This window comes from Larus michahellis, chromosome 18, assembly GCF_964199755.1.
Source record: "Larus michahellis chromosome 18, bLarMic1.1, whole genome shotgun sequence".
NCBI classification, from domain to species: domain Eukaryota; kingdom Metazoa; phylum Chordata; class Aves; order Charadriiformes; family Laridae; genus Larus; species Larus michahellis.
In genome coordinates, this window is record NC_133913.1 from 6056464 (window position 1) to 6081339 (window position 24876).

The 24876-nt window shown below is 63.9% G+C and overlaps 1 protein-coding gene and 1 long non-coding RNA gene across 3 annotated transcripts; one reads left to right on the forward strand and one right to left on the reverse strand.

The window, feature by feature from the left end:
* The first annotated feature begins 3389 nt into the window (after nucleotides 1-3389).
* Nucleotides 3390-14411, forward strand: LOC141732556 (uncharacterized). Its single transcript, XR_012584133.1, has 4 exons — nucleotides 3390-3735; nucleotides 3838-3930; nucleotides 12099-12337; nucleotides 14277-14411. It is a non-coding gene; the product is annotated as an uncharacterized LOC141732556 (long non-coding RNA).
* ADAM11 (ADAM metallopeptidase domain 11) lies at nucleotides 12057-24674 on the reverse strand. Of its 2 annotated transcripts, none has more exons than XM_074561720.1 (26): nucleotides 24483-24674; nucleotides 23094-23290; nucleotides 21591-21667; nucleotides 21159-21225; nucleotides 20408-20493; nucleotides 20246-20312; nucleotides 20029-20077; nucleotides 19847-19914; nucleotides 19414-19488; nucleotides 19232-19303; nucleotides 18409-18575; nucleotides 18248-18332; nucleotides 18074-18164; nucleotides 17912-17963; nucleotides 17674-17773; nucleotides 17289-17360; nucleotides 17081-17173; nucleotides 16882-16962; nucleotides 16747-16797; nucleotides 16205-16268; nucleotides 16019-16118; nucleotides 15821-15940; nucleotides 15557-15725; nucleotides 15366-15480; nucleotides 14982-15072; nucleotides 12057-14474 (listed from the first exon to the last, which is right to left on the reverse strand). In XM_074561720.1, the coding sequence occupies exons 1-26, from the start codon at nucleotides 24538-24540 to the stop codon at nucleotides 14429-14431; spliced, it is 2313 nt and encodes a 770-aa protein (XP_074417821.1). In that variant the 5' UTR covers nucleotides 24541-24674; the 3' UTR covers nucleotides 12057-14428. The 2 variants fall into 2 exon arrangements, with proteins under 2 accessions (XP_074417821.1, XP_074417822.1); XM_074561721.1 differs by having other exon boundaries at nucleotides 12057-14127; nucleotides 14964-15072.
* Between the last annotated feature and the right edge of the window lie 202 nt (nucleotides 24675-24876).

A 24876-nucleotide genomic window follows, 5' to 3' on the forward strand; every position in this document is an offset into this window, starting at 1 on the left:
CCCTGTCCCGCGGCTGCGTGAAGCGAGAAGTGAGATGGCTTCGGTGGCGTGGGCTTGCAATAAAAAGCTGTTTGTTTAAAGGAAAGTTGAAAAGAGTTTTAGGAAAAAGCGGCCGTACAGGCGAGGAGGGTGCTGCTGCGGCTCACAGAGCCTCGTGTCCCGAGCCTCGGCCAGCGCTGCGATGGCAGAAGCCGGTGACGGAGGCGGGATCCAGCAGTGATACTGTGTGGTTTTTTTCAGCTCTCTGGTTACCTGAGCGTCCCGCAGTCTCTGCAGACCAGGAAACGCGCAGGGAGCACGGAACAGCCCAGACGCTGTCGCCAGCCCCGTCCCCAGGCAGGGTAACGCCGGGTTGAGCCGTGTGGCGCGGGTTCAAGTGCGAGGATAAGCGAGGGGGTGCAGTGGGGCTGGGCTCCTGCCGCGCTGCCTCTGCTGCTCCAGGAGGACACTTAACCTCGGTGGTATCTCTGAGCACGTGATTATCTCCGTGTGAGTCAACGCAGGCAGCTACGGGCATCCAGCTGAGCGTGTGCTTCAGTGTTTCGAAGTGCAGAAACCTTCGTTTAACGAGGCGTTTGCAGCAAGAAATTCTGAACGCTTCAGGCATCTAACCAGAAGTGGAAAGGAAGGCTACGGCTGCAGCGCTCTGTGCTTGCGGTACGTTTCTGGGGAAACTGCCCAAGAGCAGCCGTCACGTGAAGGCTGTGTTTGACCTCGTGCTCAGACGCGGGCCAGGAGTAGAAGACCCCGAGGTCGAAGCTGGGATCGGACGCAGCCACCCCAAGCTTGCTTCGGCTGCTCCCCGCGGACACGGGCTGCCACAGGAGATGCCCCTGGGTGTTTGGGGTGGCTCCAGCTGCCGCTCCGACAGGGCGCGTCTCCCAGGGGCCCCGTGTCACAGCTGCCAGCCCCGCGCCGGTGCCTCGGGTGCTCGAGGACCTCTCCGACAGCAGCCCCGCGCCTGGCCGTGATCCCAGCTGATCCTCTGGGTTGCTGGGTGGCTCGGCGACAGCTCCACTGTGCCTTCCTCTGCTATAAAGTGAGGATAACATGATTTATTTCGTACCGGGTATTGCAAGTATAAATTAGAGCCTCTCTGCAGAGTGATTTTCCCCTTGGAAGTGTAGGTTAGGGGTTTAATATTGTTAGCATTAAGTGTTCCTGCCTGTAGTTTAGCTACAGCCCTGTAGCAATTATGCCATTCTTCTTGTAGCTCGATTTGTTAATGATTCAAGAATTCTTGATCCCGGGCGCGTCGCTTGCCAGCTACGAGGGTGCTTTCAGAAGGAGCTTGCTCCCGGGGCGTTCGCGGCGTGCCTAATTCCTGTGAATCCGACGTGCTCTGCTTTGCACCTTGTGCAGTTGCCGTGAAACGGTGCCTGAAAAAACGATCTGTTTGTGCGAGTTAAATTACAATCTGCTGTTAATGGTGTGAGTAGACATAAGCCACCTTTCTGCGGTGGCACGAAGGGAGCTCGGGGGCTTCTGCTCCTTCAGGGCTTGCCATTCATTTCCTCTGTATCAGAGGAGACTTCAAATATCAGTTCATCCTTGCTTGGAAAATGACATTTTGTTTTCTACAGCATGACATTATCGTCGTCGTGGAAATTCCATGTTGGTATCTGGGGAAAAATGCCTTAGAAAGGGGATTTAGAGGCATCTGCTCAATGCTCGTCCGTGCTGTGGGACAGTTTCCATACAGTTCAGATTTTGCCGTCCTCCTCCCTTTTATTTTGTTTCTTGAACAGGGTGTCGTGGTTCCTCCTTGGCAAAGGAGGTGTCGCCCGTTTGTGGACCCGAGCCTGCTGCTTCCCCGGGAGCAGAACTGCGGTGTTACGCCCCGGGATTTTACACGTCACCCTTGTTGGGGTCCGTGCCTTCTGCTGCCTCGTGGTCTGGATCGCCTCTGGGTGGATGCGAAGTCTGGCCGAGCAGGAGCAGGAGCCGCGAGCCCGCGTTCCCTGTAGGGACGGTGCAACGTGGGGCATCGTGACTTAAGTGAGTTACTTTTTGATCCCGCTCTGAGCATTTCTTATTCCCTGAAATTCAGTGTTCCCATTGATGAATGTTTGCCAGGCTTTTTGTATCTTTTTCCATAAAGTTGAAACCACCTGAAAATCGCTATCAGAAAAGTTTTTTAAAAGCCTTACAGAAAATGGTTTTGGTAACACATGGGCATGAGCAGGTGTCCGTGTGTGCGTGTGTTATCAGGAGTTTTGGAGCCGCCTCGTCGCCTCTGGCTCTTACTCCCCCGACCTTTTTGTGCAGGGAAGGATGTGAGGAGATTGGACCCACGATACTTGAACGTAAATGTGAGGACTCCAAGCTCGCAAACAAAATTCCTCTCTCGCTTTATATTGCCGATGGCAAAATTTCTTTTTTATCCCCCTGAAGCTGCTATTACAATACTGAGCGATTTGTCGCTGCGTATATACAAAAAAATAAGAGTTAATGCATTGTAGGGCTCCTTTGCCTGCTTGCGTTCTCTCCTTTGAGTGTCTCCATTGATTGGGATTACACCGGAGACCACAGTTAGGTCCCGCTGGTGTGCGCCGGTGAAAAACGCTGTGAAAATCTGAAGTTACCAAGAGAAGTTTTTGGGTTGTCTGTGGTTTTTCATGGAGGAAAGAGACCCCCGAAGGCACCGTACCCGCTGCTCAGGTCAGCTCCATCCAACTGGAGGAGGACGAGGAGCACCGGGACGGGAACTGGCTTTCCATGGAGCTTGTTCAGCAAAGCGCCGCGTTTCATTAATTGCTTCCAGCGCTAATTGAAGGCCTGTTCGCAGGTATGTCGGATGTTTTCTAGACTCTGCATCCTCCGTGAGAGGTCCGGCCCTTTGGAGGGAGCCGGTTTCCGCTGCGCTGAGGGTGACCCTCCAGCCCTGACAGAGCCCTTTATCTGACGTGTGAAGCGTGAATCAGAAAATGCGGCTGATTAGTCAACCGTATTTGGTAATAAACTTGTTAACGTTTCAAAAGGTCTTTGAGGGAACTGTCGAAAAGTCAATTTGATGCCATCGGCCGCATGCTGAATTTCTGTGGGCTTGGGGCCGGAACACGGTCAGCGTGGCAGGTGAACACAGGGCTTCCCCGGGAGTAGAGTTTCCGTATCCTCTGCGAGAAAAAGAGATAACTTTGCTTATAGAAACATGTGCAAGATGTTATACATTATGTTATGGATGCGTTACATGTTTTACATAAATGCTCTTAAAATGAGGTGGAAAGAGATGTGGAAATGGACAGTGAGGAGCTCTGAAAATCAGGGCTGGGTTGCTCTGGTAAGTTTTGTGATGTAGATACGTGACTCGGAGAAGAAAAAGCGGTAAACGGAAATGTTCTGGACATCAGCCAGCGCCTTGTTACGGCGCCGCGCAAGAAATTGTTTGCCCAGAGAAGAGGGGTTGTTCTCGCAGGAGCAGTGCGGCGGGTGGCGGGAGCACAGGAGGGAGAACAGGGAATCGCCAGTCCGGAGGGCAGAAGGAGCCGTGCTCTTGGCCTTCAGACCAGGATATCCTGATATCTTGTACCGAGAGATATTTTGATCTCTTGGTCTAAATTTTTGCTATTTTTTGATATGTTCATTGATTTATTTTTTTTTTTCCCGACCCACCATTCTCAAACGTACGAATGGAATTTGCAGGTAGCAACGGAATGGGGAGGCGCTTGGTAAAGCCTGTGAAGGTTTGGAGGCAGGAACGGCGGTTACCGGTGGTACGGACGTGGCGTGAGCTGGGTGCGCGGTGCTCCCCCTCTTAGAGCGAAACGGCTTTTCGGCGTGGAAATGGCGAGCAGCCTTGTCCCTTTTATTAAACATCTCTCTTCTGCCCTCCTGCAGGTGCTGGGTCACTTCAAGCAAACTAAAGGGAAGTTCGGGACATTTCCAGTCCCATGAAAAGGTGGGGGCCAGCAGTGCTTCTGTTGAAAACGGGTAAGAATACCTATTACTGAGGACTTTTGTAGCGTGGCTGGGCAGCAGCCAGATCACGCGGCAGCACCTGCAGCCTGCCAGGGGCCGGCGCGCTGGGGGGACGCGCGGCCGGGAGCCTCGCGGCGGTGAGAAACTGCCAAAGCGAGAAGAGAGGTGCGATGGTAACCGGTAGAAAATGAAGTTTGTGAAACGAAACGCGGGGAGTGAGGTACAGATAGGCGATTTGCCGCCGCACAGAGCGTGAGCGTGATCGGCCCCGGCGCGGGTGGATGTTGCACAGTGTCTGGCGCTCCCCTCTGAGGAAAAGTCCTCGCGGCTGCGTGTATTGCAGTAACCCCTCAGCGCTGCGGGGCAGGCTGGGGACCGCGCTGCTCTCTAGGTATAAAAATAACCACTTTGCCCTAAAGGGTAGAAGCATGTAATGAGACAGAGGGCAAGCGGGAAAGCTTTACACCTTGGTTCACCCGGAACGTGGTATTTCCAGGAAAACTCAAGCTGCCCTGAGGTTTCCTTCGGCAGCGTGTCTATTAGATCACGCTCTCCCTGAAGATTTCTCCCCCACGTACTGGGGGGAGGGAGGGCAGGTCGTTGCTGGACCGTCAACGAGAAGGGACGAGCTCAGGAGTGTGCCGCGGGGCTGGGGAATTAAATTCTGCTTTAATCGGTGGCTCCGAAATCTGGTTCCTTATCACCCGTCGCCTTTTCTTGCTGACTGGCTGGTTGGAGCAGCAGCGTTGTGTAATGACCCTGGTTGTGTCGTTCACAAAAAAGTAAGTTGTGATCCTCTGCAATGCCGGGATTTCATGCATTTCCTATTTGTACACGTATTTTGATGGCCGGTAAGGAAAGAGAAGATCCTTGCTAAGAAAGGAGATCCCAGAAAAACGACAGTAGCCGGTGCAGGGGTAAGGAGATCTTTACATAAACCGCTGTGACCCGGAGTGCCGCGGAGCTGCCGATATCCCGGAGAGGAGAGCCGAGACCTTGAGAGACTTCAGAGCTAATTTAATAAATGGCTGGTTTGTAGTTACGAATTTAACTTCTTAAGAAGGACTAGGAAGAAAAGCGCAGGAAAACAGGAGAACGGAGCCTTTTCTTTGTCAGATGCCAATTTAACTCGACAGTCTCTAATCCCTAACTCCTGCGGTTTAACATAAGCTAACGAGGGTTTAATGCCTCGCTTGCGATTCCAGGCAGGGGTCGGTGCGATGCGGGTCCCGGTGTGCCGTGCCGTGCCCTGCGCAGAGGCGCCGATGTCTGGCGCCCGCGGGACGGAGAGTTGAGCGGCTGCCATCTATCTCTGCTCCGGCTGCGCTGACAAGGTGAAATGGCCCCACCGGGGATTCTCGATTAAATTCCGCCGACCCGGATTTGAACTGCTGAGCTGTAAAACAGGCTGCACCTCTCTCGCACGCGCGATCCCAGAAGCAATCGGCCCTCGTTTTTGAGTCACGCTTCTTTCTGCCTCGGCTGCTTGTGGGTTAAAGCTTAGCGGCGGCAGAAATGTGAACTCAAGCGTTTCGGGGGGGTGGGGGGGGGGACGACTGCTAATAAAAAGCAGCGGCAAGGTTGGCCCACGCCTGGAATGACACAGTCTTTGAGCTGGAAAAGACCTACAAGGCAGTGCAGTCAGCGTCCTGGCCAGCAGGACATCGCTTCTTAAAGGGCGTTTGGAAATCTTTTCGTGCAGTCTGGTCGTAACAGACTCAAGGAATTGGGTTTCCCCCACTTCCCCCAGGATATTCTCACCCTCCCCCCCGGAGCCGGCGGCTGCGCAGCCAAAGTTAAAGCGCACTGAAGCCTTCAATCCCATTTCCAGGCCACTGGCTGTTCTTCCGGGCTAGCAGAAATCCTTTCCCTCCCCGTTGTCGGCCGGGGCTGTGGAGGCACAGAGGCGCCGGGCTGCGCCTCCGGCCCGTGGGCCCCTCTCGCAAGCCAGCAGCTGCTGATGCGGCCGCGCTTTGACATGCAAGCTGCCCCGTCGCCCCCAGCGCGTGGATGTCCCCGGGCTGCGAGTGGATCCGTCTTATTCCCATCCACCTTTGGCCGTTGCCTCCGGTGCCATGGGGCTGCTCTCACCCACGGCTCCCATTGCTAAGCCCACCTTGGAGGCTCTGCTCCTCTTTTTTCTCTTCCCCCCTGACTTTGGGGGTTCAGTGCTGTTGCAGTGGTGGGGGAGGGGGGGCGGGAACTGAAGTGTGTCCGTGTGTTGGGACCGGGGCCAGCTGCCTGCACCTGCACGCGTTAACCCTTAAAGAATTTTTAAAAGTGATTTTGACGTGCGTCTGGTTTGAGCGACTCATTCTGGATGTCATCTCCAAACACGTAGAGGAACAGGAAGTCATTGGAAGTGGTCAGCATGGATTTACCAAGGGTAAATCTTGCTTGACCAATCTGATAGCTTTCTATGATGTTATAACGGGTTGGCTGGATGAGGGGAGAGCCGTAGATGTCATCTGCCTTGACTTCAGCAAGGCTTTTGACACTGTCTCCCATAACATCCTCATTAGGAAGCTGAGGAAGTATGGGCTAGATGAGGTGACAGTGAGGTGGATCGAGAGCTGGCTGAGTGACAGAACTCAGAGGGTTGTGATCAGCGGCACAGAGTCCAGTTGGAGGCCTGTAACCAGTGGTGTCCCCCAGGGGTCAATACTCGGTCCAATTTTGTTCAGTATATTCATTAATGACTTGGATGATGGGACAGAGTGTATCCTCAGCAAGTTTGCTGATGATACCAAGCTGGGAGGGGTGGCTGACGCTCTGGAGGGCCGTGCTGCCATCCAGCGTGACCTGGACAGGCTGGAGAGCTGGGCAGAGAAGAACCTCATGAGGTTCAACAAAAGCAAGTGCAAGGTCCTCCACCTGGGGAGGAAGAATGCTAAGCACCAGTATAGGTTAGGGGTGGACCTGCTGGGAAGTAGTTCTGAGGAGAAGGACCTGGGGGTCCTGGTAGACAGTAAATTATCCATGAGCCAACAATGTGCCCTTGTCGCCAAAAAGGCCAATGGCATCCTGGGCTGCATAGGGAAGAGTGTGGCCAGTAGGTCGAGGGAGGTCATTCTCCCCCTCTACTCTGCACTGGTGAGGCCACAACTGGAGTACTGTGTCCAGTTTTGGGCTCCCCAGTTCAAGAGGGACAGGGAACTGCTGGGGAGAGTCCAGTGTAGGGCAACAAAGATGATGGAGGGATCGGAGCATCTCCCTTCTGAGGAAAGGCTGAGAGAGCTGGGACTCTTTAGCCTGGAGAAGAGAAGGCCGAGGGGAGACCTTATTATGGCATACAAGTATCTAAAGGGTGGGTTGAAGGAGGATGGTGCCAGACTCTTTTCATTGGTTCCCAGTGACAGGACGAGGGGCAACGGGCACAAGCTGGAACATAGGAAGTTCCGTTCAAATACATGGAAAAACGTCTATGGTGAGGGTGACAGAGCACTGGAACAGGCTGCCCAGGGAGGGTGTGGAGTCCCCTCTGGAGATTTTCAAGACCCACCTGGATGCAGCCCTGAGGGATGTGCTCTGGGCGATCCTGCTTTGGCAGGGGAGTGGGACTAGATGATCTCTAGAGGTCCCTTCCAACTCTGAAGTTTCTGTGATTCTGTGATTCTGTGTGCAGGCTTGGAAAGTCAGGGGGTTTTTTGCTCAATGTCCTTGGTCTCTGCTGTTGAGGGTTCCTTGTGGCCATTAGAAATCGGCTCAGTGGTGTCTCAGATTGGCCAGCAGAAGGTTTCGGCTTTGCTCTCTTTGTGTTTACCTAAAAGCAGAATGAGACCCAGCCTTCCCGTGCAAAATGCTCCCAGCGCCAGGTAACACTGGGTGCGTTTATTAGCCCAAACGAGCTCAGTAGCACAACTGGGGGGGAGGAAGCCCGCCAGGGGAGAGTGGTCGCTGCGACCTGTTGTGTTTGCAAAGCTGCAACAAGCGTCGGCCAAAATTCCTGCCGCTGTTCGGTCTAACCCGTTCCGGCTCAGCCTGCGCAGCTCCTCCTGGTCCACCCGAAGCTCGAATCGCCTCCGTTGCGGATGCATTGAGCTCGGCAAACCCTCGGTGGCTGGAAACGCTGACGCTCCCCCTTCCCCCCGGCGTGCTCTGGGTGCTGCTCAGCGCGCTGGAGTGCCATTTGGGCTGACAGCGTTGTGTAAGACGTGTGGAGCCTCGGCTGCTTGGAGATGCTCGCCGCTTTCCCCTGAACTGCCTCTTTTCTCTGATTTCGATGATTTGTATCTTGTTTCCAGCTGGAGCCTGAATAGCAAAATTCCCGGCGCGAGCGAGACGGAGCTGGGATCTGCTTTCACTTGAAGCGCCTACTTCATGCTGACCGTTTCTCAGCTGTTTGCCTGCAGAATTTCTCCATGGTGACGAAAAGGTGAATTTCCCTTAAATCTCCGTGTGCCAAATAAGAGCCTTGACTCAAGAGTGGCACAGCAAGGGCTTGTTTTGCTCCTGCTCCGTCCCAGCCATGCTGTGTGCCGCGGGACGCTGGGGAGAGCCAGAGCGGGCTCTACGCTTCCCATCCCCTCCCTCCTTTTCTCCCTCCCTCTCCAGTTCTTAGTTTCCCACCAGGAACTGGGGGTGGCACAGCCGAAAGAAGTCACGCTGGTTTCCAGCATCATCAACTGGAGTAGAAAGCGCCTGTTGCTCGAGGGTGTGGGTGCGTGCCCGGAGTGCTTTGAACAGGGAAGAGACAGACGGACGGCTTCTCTGCCGCACGGTTGTGTCAGCCTTCAGAGGGTTTCCCAGCTGGAAAACCCGTGTCCTGGTTTGTGGTCAGAGTTCAGTTCGGGTTCTTCTTTTATTTGCGTGGAAAATGAGGATGTGGGTTTTTCAGCCGCCTTGTGGAGCCAGTATTTGGGGCGTAACTTTCTCTTGCCTGTGATTTATCCCCCAAAGAAAACTCCCTTCAGGAGGCCGTTTCCCCACACGTTGCCTCCTGACCATCTGACGTCTCCCTCTGCTCTCAAAAGCTGACCGAAACATCTCGGCTTCCTTATGAGCACGAGAGCTGGAAAATGGTAGCTTCCCTCTGCTCGCGCAAGCTGCCGCTCACGTGGCGGCCCCCCATGCCACAGCCTCTGCCGTGACCACATTCCTGGGAAGTCCTTGAGGATTTTCTTCCTTGTCTGCACCCTAAAAGCAAGATCTGCCTCGTTAGATTCTAGATGAAAAATCGCAGCCAGATGGTCAATCATCAGCTTCGGCAACCAAAGGAGTGGAGATATTTTAGGTTCAAGGGTTTCCCATTATGTAATGGAACGGACACCGAGGCGGCTGCGGAAGGATTGGTTTCTTATTTCTTTGGTTTTACTAACAATGGGGGATTTACTGTTATCTTTTTTTTGCACATCGCAGGTTTTGGAGATCGGCAGGGTCCCACCCTTAGAGGCTCGTTGCCATTTTCGGCGAAAAGAGGGGCAGATTTGACTCTATCCTTGTCAGACAGACGCGTCCCCCGGCCCTGCCCCAGCCGTTGCTCCCCACGCATCCTTTCAGGTGCAGGGGGACGTATCGCAGCGGGACGAGGGAGAGCTCTGCAAGTCATCTCGGAGGAACCCAAAAGCCGATGCCAACCTCGCAGCCTTTGTCGGAGGAGCACCTCGGCAGCCGGTGCGGAAATGGGAGACTGCGGCTTCTCCCTTGGGCGCTGTGGTTAACCATCAGCCGGTGCGGCTAAAAGCTGGCCACGGTGGGCGAGGAGAGTGGGTCAGAGCTGAGCGCGAGGACGGTCCCCAACGTAAAACCGGCGTGTCAGGAGTAGGAGAAGGAGCTCGAGGACAGGCAGGAATGCGGCGGCATCCAGCCAGCCTGTGCGCCACCTTTCAGGGCAACTCCTCTTCGGGGCGGAGGTGCTGAGTGCTGTGATGGGAGGAAGCTAAAAAGGAGCTGGAGAAGTTTGTGACGGGGAGAAGCGGCAGCCTGGGGCATCGAGCGGCTCTGGGCACTGCACCCTGCCGCTCTCGTAGTGTTTGTGGTCCCGGGGAGTTGCCCGAGGAATGTCGCCCTCGTGCCGAGCACGTCCAACCCCGCCGCGGCCTCCTCGTGATCCCCAGCCTCCCCGGCACGTGCAGCGGTGCCAGCGGGCAGGACCCTGCCCTGGGCAAGTGGTGTCGGTGCTGCGTGACCCTGGGGGGCTGCAGACCAGAGCTGGGCCGACCTGAAGTCGTGGGTTTTTGCCCTCCTGCTCCTGCAGGCCCTGAATAACTCAAGATTCAGAAACAGTCTGTGCATCTGGAATATTTCTGGCTCGCTCAGCGGGCTGGTATCTAGACACCAGCCCAAAAATAGCTCCGTGCTGAGATGCATCTCCGTCGTGGCTGGTAGCGAATCTCCGGCTAGAATCCTGGAGGGGTATAAAGATGTCTCCGCTGCGACGGGCTCGCTGCGGCCTGGGGAGGATCGGCGCCGTTTGCTCCGGGCCTTGCCCTGGCAGGGGAGGACACTGCGGCTGCGGAGGCAGCGCGGATGGGGGTGGCTCCTGGCACAGACTCCTCCACACCCCCGGCTCAGCCGGGTGCTCGCCCCCCGCTCCCTGCTGCGGCCGGAGGCTCCTCCAGCATCTTCCTCACCCCACGCCATCTCCCGCGAGGCCGTAGCTGCAGGGGACAGAGCGAGCGGATGACGGTGATTGCTTTAATAAGATGAACTTGACCCCTCTTGAAACCAGGAGAGAGGACCTCGCCCGGGGCTGGGTGTCCCCCCTGGGGGAGGCAGCACCCCAAGGAGCACCCTGGCAGCACCCCGAGGTGCTCCTGGGCACCCCCCCCCCCCGCCCAGTACCGCAAGTGGGGCAGGGCCGGCAGCGCGTGTCCTCACCCACCCCAGCGCCCTGGATTGCGTATGTGGGCCCCCGTGCTCGCCGCGAGGTGTTGAATTGGGGTGGGGTTTTGTACCACGCCACGTAGGGGGACACCAGCGCTCGCATCTGGGACAGCCAGCTCTGATCTGGGTCTCTGCAGGGCGAGGGGCACCTCCAGCCCCACCCATGTGGGGACTGGGCCCCCTCCCAGGGTGGGTGGTTGCGGCATCCATCGTCCTGCGTCCCGCCGTCGTCCTGCGTCCCGCCGTCGTCCCTGGCTGGTGGAGAAGGGGGATCCCCAGGGAAGTGACCCTCCGTGGGCAGGGGGTGCTGGGCCTCTCCCAGCGCTGCCAGGGTCGAGGGGGGCCGGCAGCAATGCTCGCGTGGTGTCCCCCATCTGCCACCGATTTTACCGTCAAAGGACCCCCAGCAGGGGGGACATGCTGCAGCGCCCCCCCCCCCCCCCAGCCTGGGCCTTCGTCCTCAGCTTCTGTCCTCCCAGCTCGGGGCCGGGGGCTGTGGGGACAAGTGTGTGGCCCTGGAGCATCTCGGGGACATCAGAGCATCTTCTCCTGCGCCGTCCAGTCCAGGCGTGCATGGACTGGACTGGGGGAGCCCTCTCGTGGCCGATGTGCCGAGCAGGAGTCCGGTTGTGCCAAGGAGTCTGGCTGTGCCAAGGAGTCGGGCTATGCCGGTCAGCCCGGCTGTGCTGAGCTTTGCCACACCAGCCCCAGCTGAGCGTCACCTGCACTGGTCCCCTGGGAGGATGCTGCATCCTCCTGGGTCCCTCTGGGAGTTGGGGACCCATCCCTGGGTCCCCATCTGCCAGGTTTGGCCAGGCCAGACCCCGCACGGAGCTAACGCAGCCCGGGGTGTCCCTGGGAGGGGACAGGGACCTGTCCCCGTGTCCCTGCGATGGGATGAACAGCTCTTGTGTCCCAGAGGTGGGCAAGGGACCCATCCCCATGCTGGGACGGGGAGTGGTGCACATGGTGGGACAGGGATGGGGGCCGTGACCTTGTGCTGGGACAAGCGCAGGACTGAGCATCTCTGTGGTGGGCCAGGGAGCAGCCACGTGTCCCCACAGTGGGGCAAAAGTCAGCTGGAGGGAGCTCGGTGGCACTCGCCACATGCCATCACCCCCCCCACTCAGATGTGAAGGTGGGGACGGTCCGAGCCCTTGGGGACAGGCCAGGGTGGAGTGTGGGACATGGGGAGGACGTCGGTGGGGGTGAGGCGGAGGGGAGCAGGGACCGGAGCATCCTCGCAGATGAAATTTGCACCGTACTTCCCACCCCCCCACCCCCAGCGCCGGTGAAAAGCAGAACCCCCATCATTTTCCAAATCTTTATTGTAAATAAATTCTGTGACATTGCAGGAGCCTTCCCGAGGGGGGTGCGGCCGGAGCCGAGCGAGGAGCACGCGGCGTCTCCGGCAGCGGCATCTCCGGCAGCGGGCGGCTCCCCAGCGCGTGCAAAGCAGGAGCGCGAGACGAGGCGCAGGCGGCCAGGGGTGGCTGAACCCCCACTCCCCCCCCCAAGCCACGACCTGGGGCCCCGTCCCGGCTGCGGGCGGTAGCGCAGAGCGAGGGGGTGCGGGACGGCGGTGCGGCTGGCGGTGAGTTGGCGGGGCGGGGGTCTGCCACCCCCTCTGTGCTTGTCCCCCCACCGCGTGCCGGGATGGGGCCCTTCGGCTCAGCCCATTGCGGGGGGGTCTGGGGTTGTGGGGGGTGTGTTTTGCTCTCTCGGCTCTGGAAGCACTGGGTGCACCCCCCCAGTCCCGGCCGCGGGCCCTCCCTGGCGCGTCCGCGGCGGCACCGCTTGACCTTACAGCGTTAAAATCATTAAGAAAAAAAACCCCGATATTTATATATATATATATATATATATATTAATGTCCCCAAACCCAGTGACAACAGTGGCTTCTTGCTCTGAAACAGGGGTGTCCCCTTGCCGCAGGGATCACCCGGGCACTGTGGCCGTGACAGCTGTGGGGACGCTGTGGTGACAGTGATAGAGATGGGGCGGGGGGGGGGGGGGGAAGTGTGTGGGTTGTTTGTCCCGCCCCCCCCCCCACCCCCCGTGCCCGTGGTGGCCCCACGTCCCCCAGCCCGTCACCGATACCTCACCTGACGAGCCACCACCAAAGCCCAGCCTGGGGACATCCAGGCACCCCACGTCCCGCTGTCACCTCACCTCCCGACACCCTGGCACGGTGGCACTCTGTCCCCTGTCTGGTGCCACCACAGCCAAGGCTGGGCTGTCACACGAGGTTGGGGGCCACCACGCGCCTCGGCCATGGCTGGGCTTGGGGACACCCTTGGTCACCTTCTGCATCCATGGCAAAGGGGCCTGGCATAGGCAGGGACAGCGGGCGACGGAGAGCGCAGAGGGGACACCCCCACGCCGCTGTGGGCATGGGGTGTCATCCCCTGTTGTCCCCCCGCTGAGTGTCACCAGAGGTGTCCCCCCCCTCCCACCGCTGAGTCTCACCAGTGGCTGAAGCGACCGGTGTGGGCCCCCGGTGCTCCGTGGCCCTGCGGAGCCACCCCATGCAGGGTGACGTGGGGACGGGGGTGACACATCCCACCCGCCTGCCATGGGGCTGGGGGACACCCAGCAGGTGCTGTGACCAGCCCGCCATGGGGCTGGGGTGACACGTGCCACCCACCCCAGCAGCCCCACGTGCCGCCAGTCCCCCAGGGTGGGCCCTGCTGTCACCTGCCCCCCCACCAGCCCCACTGCCACCACTTTGGGGTTCACCTGCCTGAGCTGGGGGGGGGGGGACGGACGTGGGGGCCCCATGGCTGGGTGGGTGCAGCCATGACGTTTGAGGGGACATACCCCGCCGTGGGGGGGGGGGGCTGATGGGCTGGTTTGGGCGGGGGGACAGGGGACACCTGGGGGTGCAGACCTGGCCCCTCCCATGGACCCCATCCCAGTCCTGGCATCTGGGGTGGGGGGGACACAGCTCCCAGGCCCTGCACTTTGAGGCGGGGGGTGTGGGGGTGTGGGGGTGTTACTGGCCTGGTACTGGGGTACACTGGCCTGCCATTTGGGGGACCCAGGCCCCAAAGATGTAAGATGCTGGCGAGGGGGGTGCGGGGGGGGCAGAGGAGAGGAGGGGGGGCTGGGGGGGGGCTGTCCCCCGCAGGTACATTCATCCCGGTGCTGGGGGTGCCGCCAGCCCCGGGGTGGGGGCCCGGGGGCCCATACATTCGTGGCAGCACGGTGGGGGGTCGGGGGGGGGCGGGATGGTCCCGGGTGCCCCCCCGGCTCTCCTCCTTGGCCGGACTCTTGGCGGCGGCAGCGGCGCCCCGTTTAATTGCTGTTAATGAGGCGCTGGGGAGTGTGTGTGGGGGGGGGGGAGGCGTGGAGCGAAGCGGCCCCACTCAGGCCCCCCCGGACCTGCAACACAGAAGTGGGGTGCATTTAGTGTGGGGCTGTGACATGGGAGGGGGGGACACATGGGGGGGGACACCGAGCTGAAAAGAGCCAGCATGGGGGGGGCTGCTGCCCGGCCCCCCCCTCCTCCCTTAACCACCGTCTCTTTTCAGCTGTGGGGGGCACAGAGATGGAGACAGCACGGCCGGACACACAGCGACACGGACAGACGGGCCCGGCCCGGGGGGGGCTCCCACGCCGTCAGGCTGCCGGACGGTGACAGTGACGGTGACGGTGACGAGGAGGAGATGATGGGGGGGGACGGTTACACTCCCTGCTGCGCCGGGTCGTACCTTCCTCGACGGATGTTCCTTGGGGGGGGGGCGGCGGGGGGAGAGGAGAGGAGCGTTAGTGCCACCCCTGTGTCCCCGCCTCCGTGTCCCTGCTCCCACAGGCAGCAGATGTGTCCCAGTGCCAGGCAGGGGCACACACACGAGGGCCACCAACACAGACACCACCACCCCCCCGGCACCCCATGCTTGGGGACAGACACGGCCAGGACGCAGTCGGGGTGACAGTGACCCCCCCAGTGACACATGCAGGCAGGGCAGGCAGGGAGAGGGGACCAGGCAGGGAGAGGGGACCCCGCTGGGACAAGGGACCAGGCGGGGACAAGGGGCCAGGCATCCCCAGCCCCCAGGGGACCACACCGCAGGCGATGCCCAACTCAGGGGGGACGACTGGCGGTGCCCCCACCCAGGGGTGCTCCGGGTGTCCCCAGGAGGGCAGAAGCCTGGCCCTGGCGCGGTGACACTGTGCAGGGGGTACATGGCCGGTGCCAGCAGCGGAAGGGGACGAGCCATGCGATGGCTGCTTACTTAAATCCCCAGCCTGTCCCCCCTAGGACGATGGCGGCCACCAGCACGGCCCCCGCGATGGAGCCGATAATGATATTGGTGCCACTGGGACCTGTGACAGAGGGGACAGGGAGGAGGGGACAGGGACACACGTCAGTGGGGGGGACGACAGGGACACAGCCCCAGGGCAGCCCCAGCACTGTGGGGACCTGGGGAGGGGGGGACACACAAGACCAGGTGCGCCCCGTGGAGCTGTGGCACCGGGCGGGGGGACAACAGGGACACCAGACCCCCCTGGGAATGGCTGGGGCCAAAGTGGGACGCCCCAGCCCGTGGGGACCGGGGACAGCAGGGACAGGGGGAGCCCGTCCTGCCCCCCCCCCTGCTTCCGCGGGGCGCACGGACCCTTGTATCGCTCCGTCTCCCCCGTCGGCTTCGGCTCGGGGATGGGGTCGTAGACGCTGCAGTCCTTCCCCGTCCACTCGGCCCGGCAGATGCACTTGCCCTCGTTGCTGCAAACCTGCGAGGGGACGGCGTCACCCCGCCGCTGCCATCACACCCTCCCGGGTCCCCCTTGTCCCTTCCGTGTCCCTCACCCCGTGGTCGAAGCAGATCTTCCCGTCCCAGCTGCCGGGGCAGGAGCTGAAGTTAAAGGCGGTGGCTGGAAGGCATTTGCGGTCGAGACACAGCATGCCGGGCCCGCAGGGCGTCCCGTCCTCCACGTAGCTCAGGTCCGAGCCGTCCACCAGCTGCACGTGGCCTCCCCTGCGCCAGGACGGTGAGAGCAGGTGACACCGGGAGCTCCCTCCCGCCTCACCCGGGGACGTCCCCGTCCCTGTCCCCACGGCGGTGGCACCCACCTGCAGTCCACATAGCGGTTTTGGTGGAAGAAGGTGGTGGCGGCGATCTCGCCGCTGAGCTCGCCCAGCCGGGGCGCGCCCGAGATGTTGGCGCAGAGGAGGAAGCCGCAGAGGACGTCCCTGCAAGGCACCGGTGGCATCGCCGGGGTGGGCGGGTGGCACCCGGGAGGGGACACGGCGGGGACAGGGCACACTCACTGCTTGTTGCACTGCAGCCAGCCCAGGCCCTCGCGCCCGCAGTTGCCCCTCTCGGTCCCCTCCACGTTGAGCTTCTCATAGCAGAAGCGCTCGGCTGAGCCTGGGAGAAAGTGGGTGTCACCCGCTTGTCACCCCCTGTCCCCCCCACCCCGAACCTGACAAAGCCACCTCGGAGCTGTCACTTACCGCGGCCCCACAGCGCGTTGCACTGCCGGTCTCTGGTTTTGCAGCGCCCGCCGTAGCATCGTCCCTGGGGAGCAGCAGCGGGGTCACAGGGATGGAGAGGGGCTCGCACATGCGTGGCCACCGAGGTGGCGCAAGGACCACGCTCCCCCCGCCACGACTCTGCTCGGCCCCGGGACCACCGCGTGGCACGGAGAGCCAGGGGACAGTGTCTGGGGGACGGGACACCACGCGCACAGGCATGGAAGGTTTGCCCGGCTGCGGGGGGACGGGGGAGACTCACAGAGCCCGTGGCTGCCGGGAAAACATGTGGGATCTGGGATCCGTGGCCGTGCACACGAGGAAGGCGCATGGCACGGAGCACGGCCCCGGCTCGTGCAGCGTGGGGACGACAAAGCGGTGCACGGGGAGGGCTCACACACCCTGGGGACCCGCCTCACCCTGAGCCCCAGACGCGCCTGCGAGCGCGAGCACCAGGATGCCGCAGCCCACGGGGACGTGCCAGAGCCCCACGGCCGTGTCCCGCCACGCCGGGCTGGACTCACCTGCTCGTTTTCGCAGAAGTAGCCGTCCAGCTTGTGGAGGTTGGGGGGACACTGCGGGGGACACGGAGAAGAGGACGGGTGACACCGCATGGCTGCACATCGTGTCCCCTCCCCGTCCCCCCCAGCCCGGCTCACCTGGCTGGAGTCCCCGGTGCAGGTCTCGGGGATGTCGCACTCGTTCACGGCCTCCCGGCAGGACACGCCGCGCGGCTCGTACTGCACCAGGGGGGTGGGGGTGGGTGAAGGTGCCACGTCAGGACCCCATGGCACAGGGACCCCGGCGGGTCACCGGGTCCAGCCCCGCGGGACGCCGGCTCCGTCCCCCACCCCGCACCTTGCAGCCTTTGCAGCAGAGCCCGTCGCTGCACATGGCGTCGTGGGTCAGCGTGCACTTCTTGCAGCAGTTGCCCCCGCTCTTCGCGCACTCCTGCCGGGACAGCGGCCGGCACCGCACATCAGCCACCCGGCACCGCACAGTGGCCACCCCGCAATGCCGGTGGCCCCGGCGCGGCCACGGCAAGCAAAGCCCAGTCCCCGCTCACCGCCAGCGAGCCGCAGTCGCACTCCTCTCCCGCCTCCACGAAGCCGTTGCCGCACTCCGGAGGGTCCAGGAGCTGCCGGGATGGAGGGGAGGGGGGAGCAAGAGATGCTGGGGGGGTGGTCCCTGAGCTGAGTGCTGCCACGAGCCCCCCCCAAAAAGGGCGTAATGTCCCCAGGGGCTGGCAGGACCCCCAGGTCGCTTGCTTTGTGCTCTGTTCCCCTCACTGGGGACACCGGGTTTGATGCCAGCGCTGTTACCTTGGAGGTGGCAGGGGCTGGGGAGAGCACGCGTCCCCAGGGACCCTCGGAGCCACCCCCAGGGCATTTCCCCCCCCCACCCCACGATGGCCACCCAAGGGTCTGGGGGTCCGGGGGGGGCCGTTTTACCTTCAGGGGTTTGTTGAAGAGGCAGCTGCCGCCGCCGTCCTGCAGGAACTGGTTGTACTCGTCGATGCTGCAGCGGGAGAACTTCCGCGGGAGGTAGTACCTGGGGGACGGGGACACCGTCACCCCCTGCACCGCCCGGGCGGCATCGCCGGGCACCCAAAAGGGGGCACCACCCTCAGCGACGCCACCATGGGGCACGCGGGGGACGATGGCAGCGCCACCCCGAGCGGGCACCCACCCCGTGTCCTCCATGATACAGCCCAGCCAGGAGTCCGGGCACCGGCAGTCCCCTGGGAGGAGAGGAGACAGGCTGGGGGTGCCGCCTGTCCCGTCGCCGGCCTGGTGGCACCGCGGCGTCCCCCCACTGTCCCCATCCCGCTCCCGGGGGGGTGGCAGGTACCTGCCGCCGCACGGTGCTTGTTCCACATCATGCCCACGTTCTGCCCCAGGGTCTGCGCCAGCGTCACTGCCATGGCCGCCACGTTGCCGTACTGCACGGGAGGGACGGGGGAGTCACCGCGGGGACCCCCCCCCCGTCCCCAGCCTGCTCTCGTGGGGGTCTCGCCGCACCCACCTCGTTGACGCCGCCGGCGCGGGTGGGCGAGCAGATGCCCCCCACGAAGGCGGTGCCGCTGCGGCTGCTCTGAAACGTCCGACCCCTGCGAGGAAGAGGACGGTGGGGACGGGGGACGGCGGCTCCCAGCCCCGGGGAGGTGACGCGGCCGCGGCGCTCACGAGAAGAGGTGGACGGTGTCGCTCTGCTCCGCCGGCCCCTCGCGCCGGTACTTCACAAACTCATTCAGGGTCTCCAGGGAGTCTTCCCCCATCCGGATCCGGTCCTCCGAGGCCCACGTCTCCATGGCCACCAGCACGATGCGGGTGTTGAGCTGCTCCTTGTAGATCTGCGGGGGCGAGGGGACAGCACTGGGGACAAAACCCCTGGGGACAAACCCACCAGACACTGGGGCAAACCCCCCGGGGACAAACCCACCAGGTGCTGGGGACAAATTCCCTGGGGACAAACGCTCCAGGCACTGGGGACAAGCCCCCCACGGTCAAAACCCCGGTGGGACCAAACCCCCAGGGACAAAGCCACCAGGTGCCGGGGACAAACCACTCCAGGGACAAAGCCACCAGGCAATGGGGACCAACCCTTCCAGGGACCAGCCCACCAGGTACCAACTCCCTGGAGACAAACCCACCAGGTGCTGGGGACAAAACCCCCAGTGGCACAAGCCCACCAGGCGATGGGGACAACCTCCCTCAGGGACGAACCCATCAACTGCTGGGGACAAACTCCACAAGGACAAACCCACCATCTGCCAGTCACCCCCCCCCCCCCCCAGGACAACAACCCCAGGGACAAACCCACCAGGGATGATCCCATGTCCCATTCCCCGCCTCCGGGGACGAGCCCACTGAGGAAAAACACCCTGGGAATGAACTCCCTGGGGACACCCCCCACCCCCCCCCCCAAGGTGACAGCAACCAAGACCCTGGGGACAAACCCACACACACACACTGGGCACAAACCCCCCCAGCAGCGCCCCCCCCTCACCATGTCAGCCAGGTTGACCACGGACTTGGCGAAGTTGCTGGTGAGAACCACGGACTTGCGGAACTGCAGGAACTGGGCGGGGGGAAGGACGCCAGGGGCCAGGTTGGGCTTGGAGGGGGGGGGCCACCCTGACCCCCACCCTCCCCCCACCCCACCGGCCCCGACACCCCCGCCGCGCTTACCAGCTGGTGGTCGTTCACCACCGCCAGCTCGATGTACTTGGTCTCGCTGTGCACCGTGTGCTGGGCTCGGCGGACCTGCCGGCGAGAGCCACGGCTGAGCCACCCCCGCCACGATCCGTCCCCCCACCCTGGGCGAAGGGGCGTTATGGCCCCTTTTGGGGGATATTTGGGGCGCCTGGGGCGGGGGAAGCCGCCTGGTGGGGGCTCGGGGGTGGATCCTGCATTGCCAGTGGGTCCCCAGGGCGTCCCCGAGCCGGCGCAGCGTCCTCCTGCAAACATGTCCCCAGCACCCAGGGACCAGCCCGGCTGCGCTCGCAGCGGGGCCGTGCCGTGGGCCAGTGGCCGCCCTGGCGAGGCTGAGCCCGCAGGTGGAGGCCAACTGGGGTCAAGCATCCCTGCCCCGTGTCCCCTGTCCCCCACTGTCCCCACTAACCTGCCGCCGCCGCCGCAGCTTTGGTAACCCGCCCGCGACACGCTGGTTCAGCGCAGGGAAGAGGCAGCCTGGAGAGAAGGGACAGAGCTGGTGACATACGGGACAGAGCTGGTGACATACAGGACACAGGGCCACCATCAGTGGTCCTTGGGGACCCGTGCTGGCTCCACGCGAAGGCTCACCTGGTCGGGCGCAGCTGGGGACGCGCTGGACGACGTGTGGATGAAGGCCCTGCCATGGAGAGACAAGTGTCATGGCCACGTGTGGACGTGACAGCAGGGAGGGGGGGCCACCACGTCCCCGTGTCCCCAGGGCTGTCCCCGAGCTGCAGCCAGACCTGTAGGGCTGCGCTGGGGAAACTGAGGCAGGCACACGGCGGGTCTCGGTGCCGCCACCCACCTGCCCGTGCTCAGCGCCCGCCTGGGGCTCGATCAGGTAGGTGGCTCGGCCGTCCGAGAAGACCCCTCTGCGAAGAGAGATGGGGGGTGGCGGGGTGCAGGGGGTGCAGCACCCCCCCGCCCAGGCCGCCTTCCGTCCCGCCCGGCGGCGGGGGGTACTCACCGCAGGCCCTGGCAGCTGGAGAGAGCGGCGAAGGAGCGGGGCTGCCCCCGGATCCGGCCCTGGTAGTAGCAGTGCTCCCCCGCGCCCTGCGGAGCCGGGAGAGGCCGCTCAGCCGCCCGCGTCCAGCTCCCCGCTGCCGCGCAGGCAGCTGCCCCCCATCGCCGGCATCCCTCCCCCTACCCCCCCCCCCGAGCCCGCACCCCGGGCCGGTGGCTCTGGGGTCGGCTGCCCGCCACCTCGGGGTGCGCCTGGCGCCCACGGCACGGGGTGGGCACCCACCGGGAGGCTGGTGGTGCGGCGGCGTGTGACCACCCATCACCCGAGGGAGGGTGATCCCCCCCATCGACCCGGGGGGCAGCACCCCGATGCCTGGGCTGGGCACCCCAGGGGCGGGGGGCACCCCGCGGCTGCCCAGGTGAAGATGCCGAACTGCTGGTGGCCGCTGCCGGACTGCTCCTGGACCTAGAAGTCTGCCACCATGACCCCTGAGTTGGCATGGCGCGGCATGGCACGGTACAGCGTGGCACGGCATGGCACGGCATGGCACGGCACGGCATGGCACGGCACGGCACAATGTGGCACGACACGGTGTGGTAGAACGTGGCATGACATGGTGTGGCATGACATGGTACGGCACAGCGCAATGTGGCACGGCATGGCGTGGCATGGCATGGCATGGTGTGATAGAGTGTGGCACGGCATGGCATGGCACGGCGTGGCATGGCCCAGCACAGCGCGGCGCGCAGCTTACCGTGCTGTGGCTGCCGTTGCTGCCCGTGCCCAGGTGCCGCTCCACGTAGTGGGAGGCAAGGAGGTGGCTGCGGGGGGCAGGCGGGGGGTGAGCGGCCGTGGCGGTGGGGAGGAAGAGGAGGAAGAGGAGGAGGAGGGAGACGGCAGCCTCCCGTGCTGCTGGCAGCACCCTCGTGGTGCACCCACCCACCACCCACACACGTGGCATCACCCCGGCATGGGACCCCCGCGCTGCGGCAGGTGCTGGCGCCCCACGGGCTCCTCTCCCCCTGCCCCGGCTCAGCCCCGGTGCCGGCACTGGGAGGGCTCCGCACAACCCCCCTCCCAGTCCCCAAGGACCCCCGGCTCCTCCACCCCCTCCCTCCTGCCGGGGGGTGCCCCCAGCCCCACAGCGGGTGCCCCCAGCCCCTCCGGGACCCCCGGGGCCGCTCACTGGTTCAGCCGGAGGTCGAGGGTGAAGGCCGAGCCGAAGGCGCGCACCACGAAGCTCACCCGGGCCAGGTGCAGCCCCTGCAAGAGACGGAGCCATCAGCCGCCCCCCCCCGCACCGTGCCCCCCCTAAAGAAAATTAAAAATTAAAATAATTAAAAAAAACCCCAACCCAAATGCAGCCGCTAAAGGTGCGCTTTTGTTTTTAACCCCCAGCAATTCAACGTGAAGGAAAACGCTGGGGTTTTGCCCCAAAATCGTCACTCCTGAGGTGCTGGGAGGGCACCCGCGTCCTGTCGCCCACCTCCTCGGGAGCCATATTTTGGGGGGGGGTGGGGGGCTGGCGGGGTGTCTGCTGGAGCATCCCCCCCGGCAGGCCCAGCTCGGCGGCGGCAATGCCGAGCCGGCGTTCTGCCCGCCCTGCGGCGCCCGTCGCTCCTGACCTAGTTCCTGCGGGCGGCAGCGGGAGCCGCGCTCTGCGGCGCCTGCTGAGACCCGGCAAACTCGCCGCACGCGTGAGGCTCCATCACCACCCGCGGCTCCCTGGGGAGCTCCGCGGCTCCGCACCGGGATACACGGGGGCCGGCAAAAGCCAAACCTTCCCTGGGGTGCCCCGTCCCCCTCGCCGGGACCCCGGGCACAGCACAGGACGGTGACGCGGGGACAAGGACCCGTTTCCCACCGCGCAGCACCCCGGGGGGGGGATGACACCCCCGGCCAAGACCGCGTCCGCTGGGCCAGGCAGCGCGGCCGGGAGAGACTCCCAGGGGATCAGCTGGATCCCAGCCCCGGATCCCCTGGGATCCGCAGCCGCTGCATCCCTCCGCGACGCCCTGGTTTAACACCTCCCTGAAATCCCGCCAGCGCCGGCTGCGGCCCGGCCACCCCCCGGCTTTTCCCGGCATCCGGCGGTTTTACTTAACGCCGGGTTTAAATCACCTTTGCGGCAATTGCAGCTCATTATTTCGCCTTTTATCCGGCGAGGATGGGGGGGGATCAATGCGCGCCGGCCTCCGCAGCCATCACCAACCCCCCCCCCGCCCCGGTGCCGGATGGGATGCACGTGCCGGTTCCCCGAAACGCCGGGCAAACTGGCCCCGGGGTGAAGGTCACGCGAAGGCACCGAGCCCAGGGAGGGGGGAATGGCTGCGGTTTGGGTGTCGGCAGCGGTGGGACGCTGGGGCTGCTCCCACGTGGCCCGGACCCGGAGCCATGAGCCCGTTCATTCCGCCGCAGCCCTCTCTGCCCGCTCCGTTGGGGCTCTCCCGACGCCCGCACGATGCCGGCACACGGATTTAATGGGATTTGGCAGCACACATGGGTGCCCCGCCGGGGGGACGGTGGCGATACGGTCCCCGGTGCGGGCATGAAGGCTCTGGTTCAGGACGCCGGTGGCCACGCGCACGCCCAGGTGTGCCTGGGACGGTGACAGCAGCTGCTTGGGGACCTGCCCACCCACCCGGGGACCCCCAAAAGAGAGCGCGTGGGGGAGCTGCGGTTCACTTACGGGGCCTCCTCCTCCTCTTCCTCCTCCTCCCCCAGGCTCATTCCTGACCCTGGTGTCCAGCTGGTGCTTCTGGACTTCTCCTCCCGCGCTCTGCCCCACCAGCCTGCTGGGGTGGGTGATCTGGGAAACCACCCGCCCGTCCTGCCATCCGGCCCGGGGGGGCCGCCGCTGCAGCGAGCTGGCCTGAGCAGCAGGACCTGCGGGCGAGGGGAGCCGATCGCCACGGCCCAGGGAGGGCTGGGGACACGGGGGCTGGGGACATGGCTGGGGGGGGGGCTGAGGTTGAGGAGGGCTGGGGATGGGGACATGCTCTGGGGGCTGTCCCAAGTGTGGCATTGCATCCCAAAGGGGACACCCCCCTGTCCCAGACGGGCTGCCCAGGGGACGTGGAGGGTGGGTATGGGGACATGTCCCAGCGTGGACGGCTGGGGGACACAGCGGGGGGACAGCCAGGTATGGCCGTGTGTCCAGGAGGGGACACCCAGGAAGCACGGGCTGGGGGGTGTCCAGGGGACGTGGGGGACCAGGATGGGGACACACCTGGGAGGGGAAGCTCAGGGGGCCTCAGACACAGTGGCACATCCTGGAGGGGACGCGGGCGGCTGGGAAAGCGACACATCCCAGAGGGGGGCACCCAGGGGACGTGGGGGCACCCAGGAACGCCATTACAGCTGGAGGAAGGGGGGGAGGGTCTGGCCACAGGAGCACATCCTGGAGGGGACATCCAGGGGACGGGGAGGGCCGGGATGGGGACATTTCCCAAGGGGACATGGAGGGCTGCTATGGGGACACCTCCTGAGGGGACGTGGAGGGCCTCTATAGGGACACCCCCCAGCGGGGACACCGAGGGGACAGGAGGGCTGGTGTGGGGACACCTCTAGAGGCGGGGGGGACACCCAGGGGGCACCAGAGCGCTGCTATGGGATCACATCCCAAGGGGACATGGAGGGCCGCTACAGGGACATCTCCTGGGGGGGGGGACACCCAGGGGTCAGGGGGGCCGATATGGGACACCCCCAGAAGGGACACGAGGGGCTGCTCCGGGGACACCTCCTGGAGGGGACACCCAGGGGACACGGCGTGGGGGGGGGACCGCTATGGGGACGCCTCCCGAGCGGACACGGGGGGCTGCCCGGGGGACGCCTCCCGCGGGGGGACACCCCGGGGACCGGCTGCGGGGCCGGGGCTGGGGGGGGCGCAGGTGCGGGCCCGGGCGGGGGTGGGGGGCGCGGGCCCGGCCCCTCCCGGGGCGCTGCGGGGCGGCGCTGCGGAAAAATGTGTCGATGCAGCGAAAAAGCCGCAGCGGCGGCGGGGCCGGGAACCGGGAGAGGAACCGGGGAGCGACGCCGGGAGCGGGGGCGACGCCGGGAACCGGGAGCGGGGACCTACCTGCCCGCGGGGCGAGCGAGAGCAGCGCGGCCAGCAGCCAGCCCCGCAGCGGGCTCATGGTTCCCTCATAATCCGATGGCGGCCGCTCCGGGCCCGCCGAGCCGGGCTCCGTCCCGCCCGTCCCGCCCGCTCCCCCCGCCCCGGTCCGGGCAGGGAGCGGCCGCCGGGTCCCGAGCGCCGCCCCCGCCCCCTGCACGCGCGCACGGCACCGGCCACGCCGCCCCCCCCCCGCGGCGTGTGTGTGTGTGTGTGTGTGTGTGTGTGTGTGTGTCCCACGACACCGCCGCCACCGGCACCGGCGCCGGCAGCGGCAGCGCCCGCCCCGGGGCCGCCCCGCCCCGCCCCGGCCCCCCCCCGGTCCGCCCCCCTCCCCCCCCCCGGTTGCCGCAGCGCC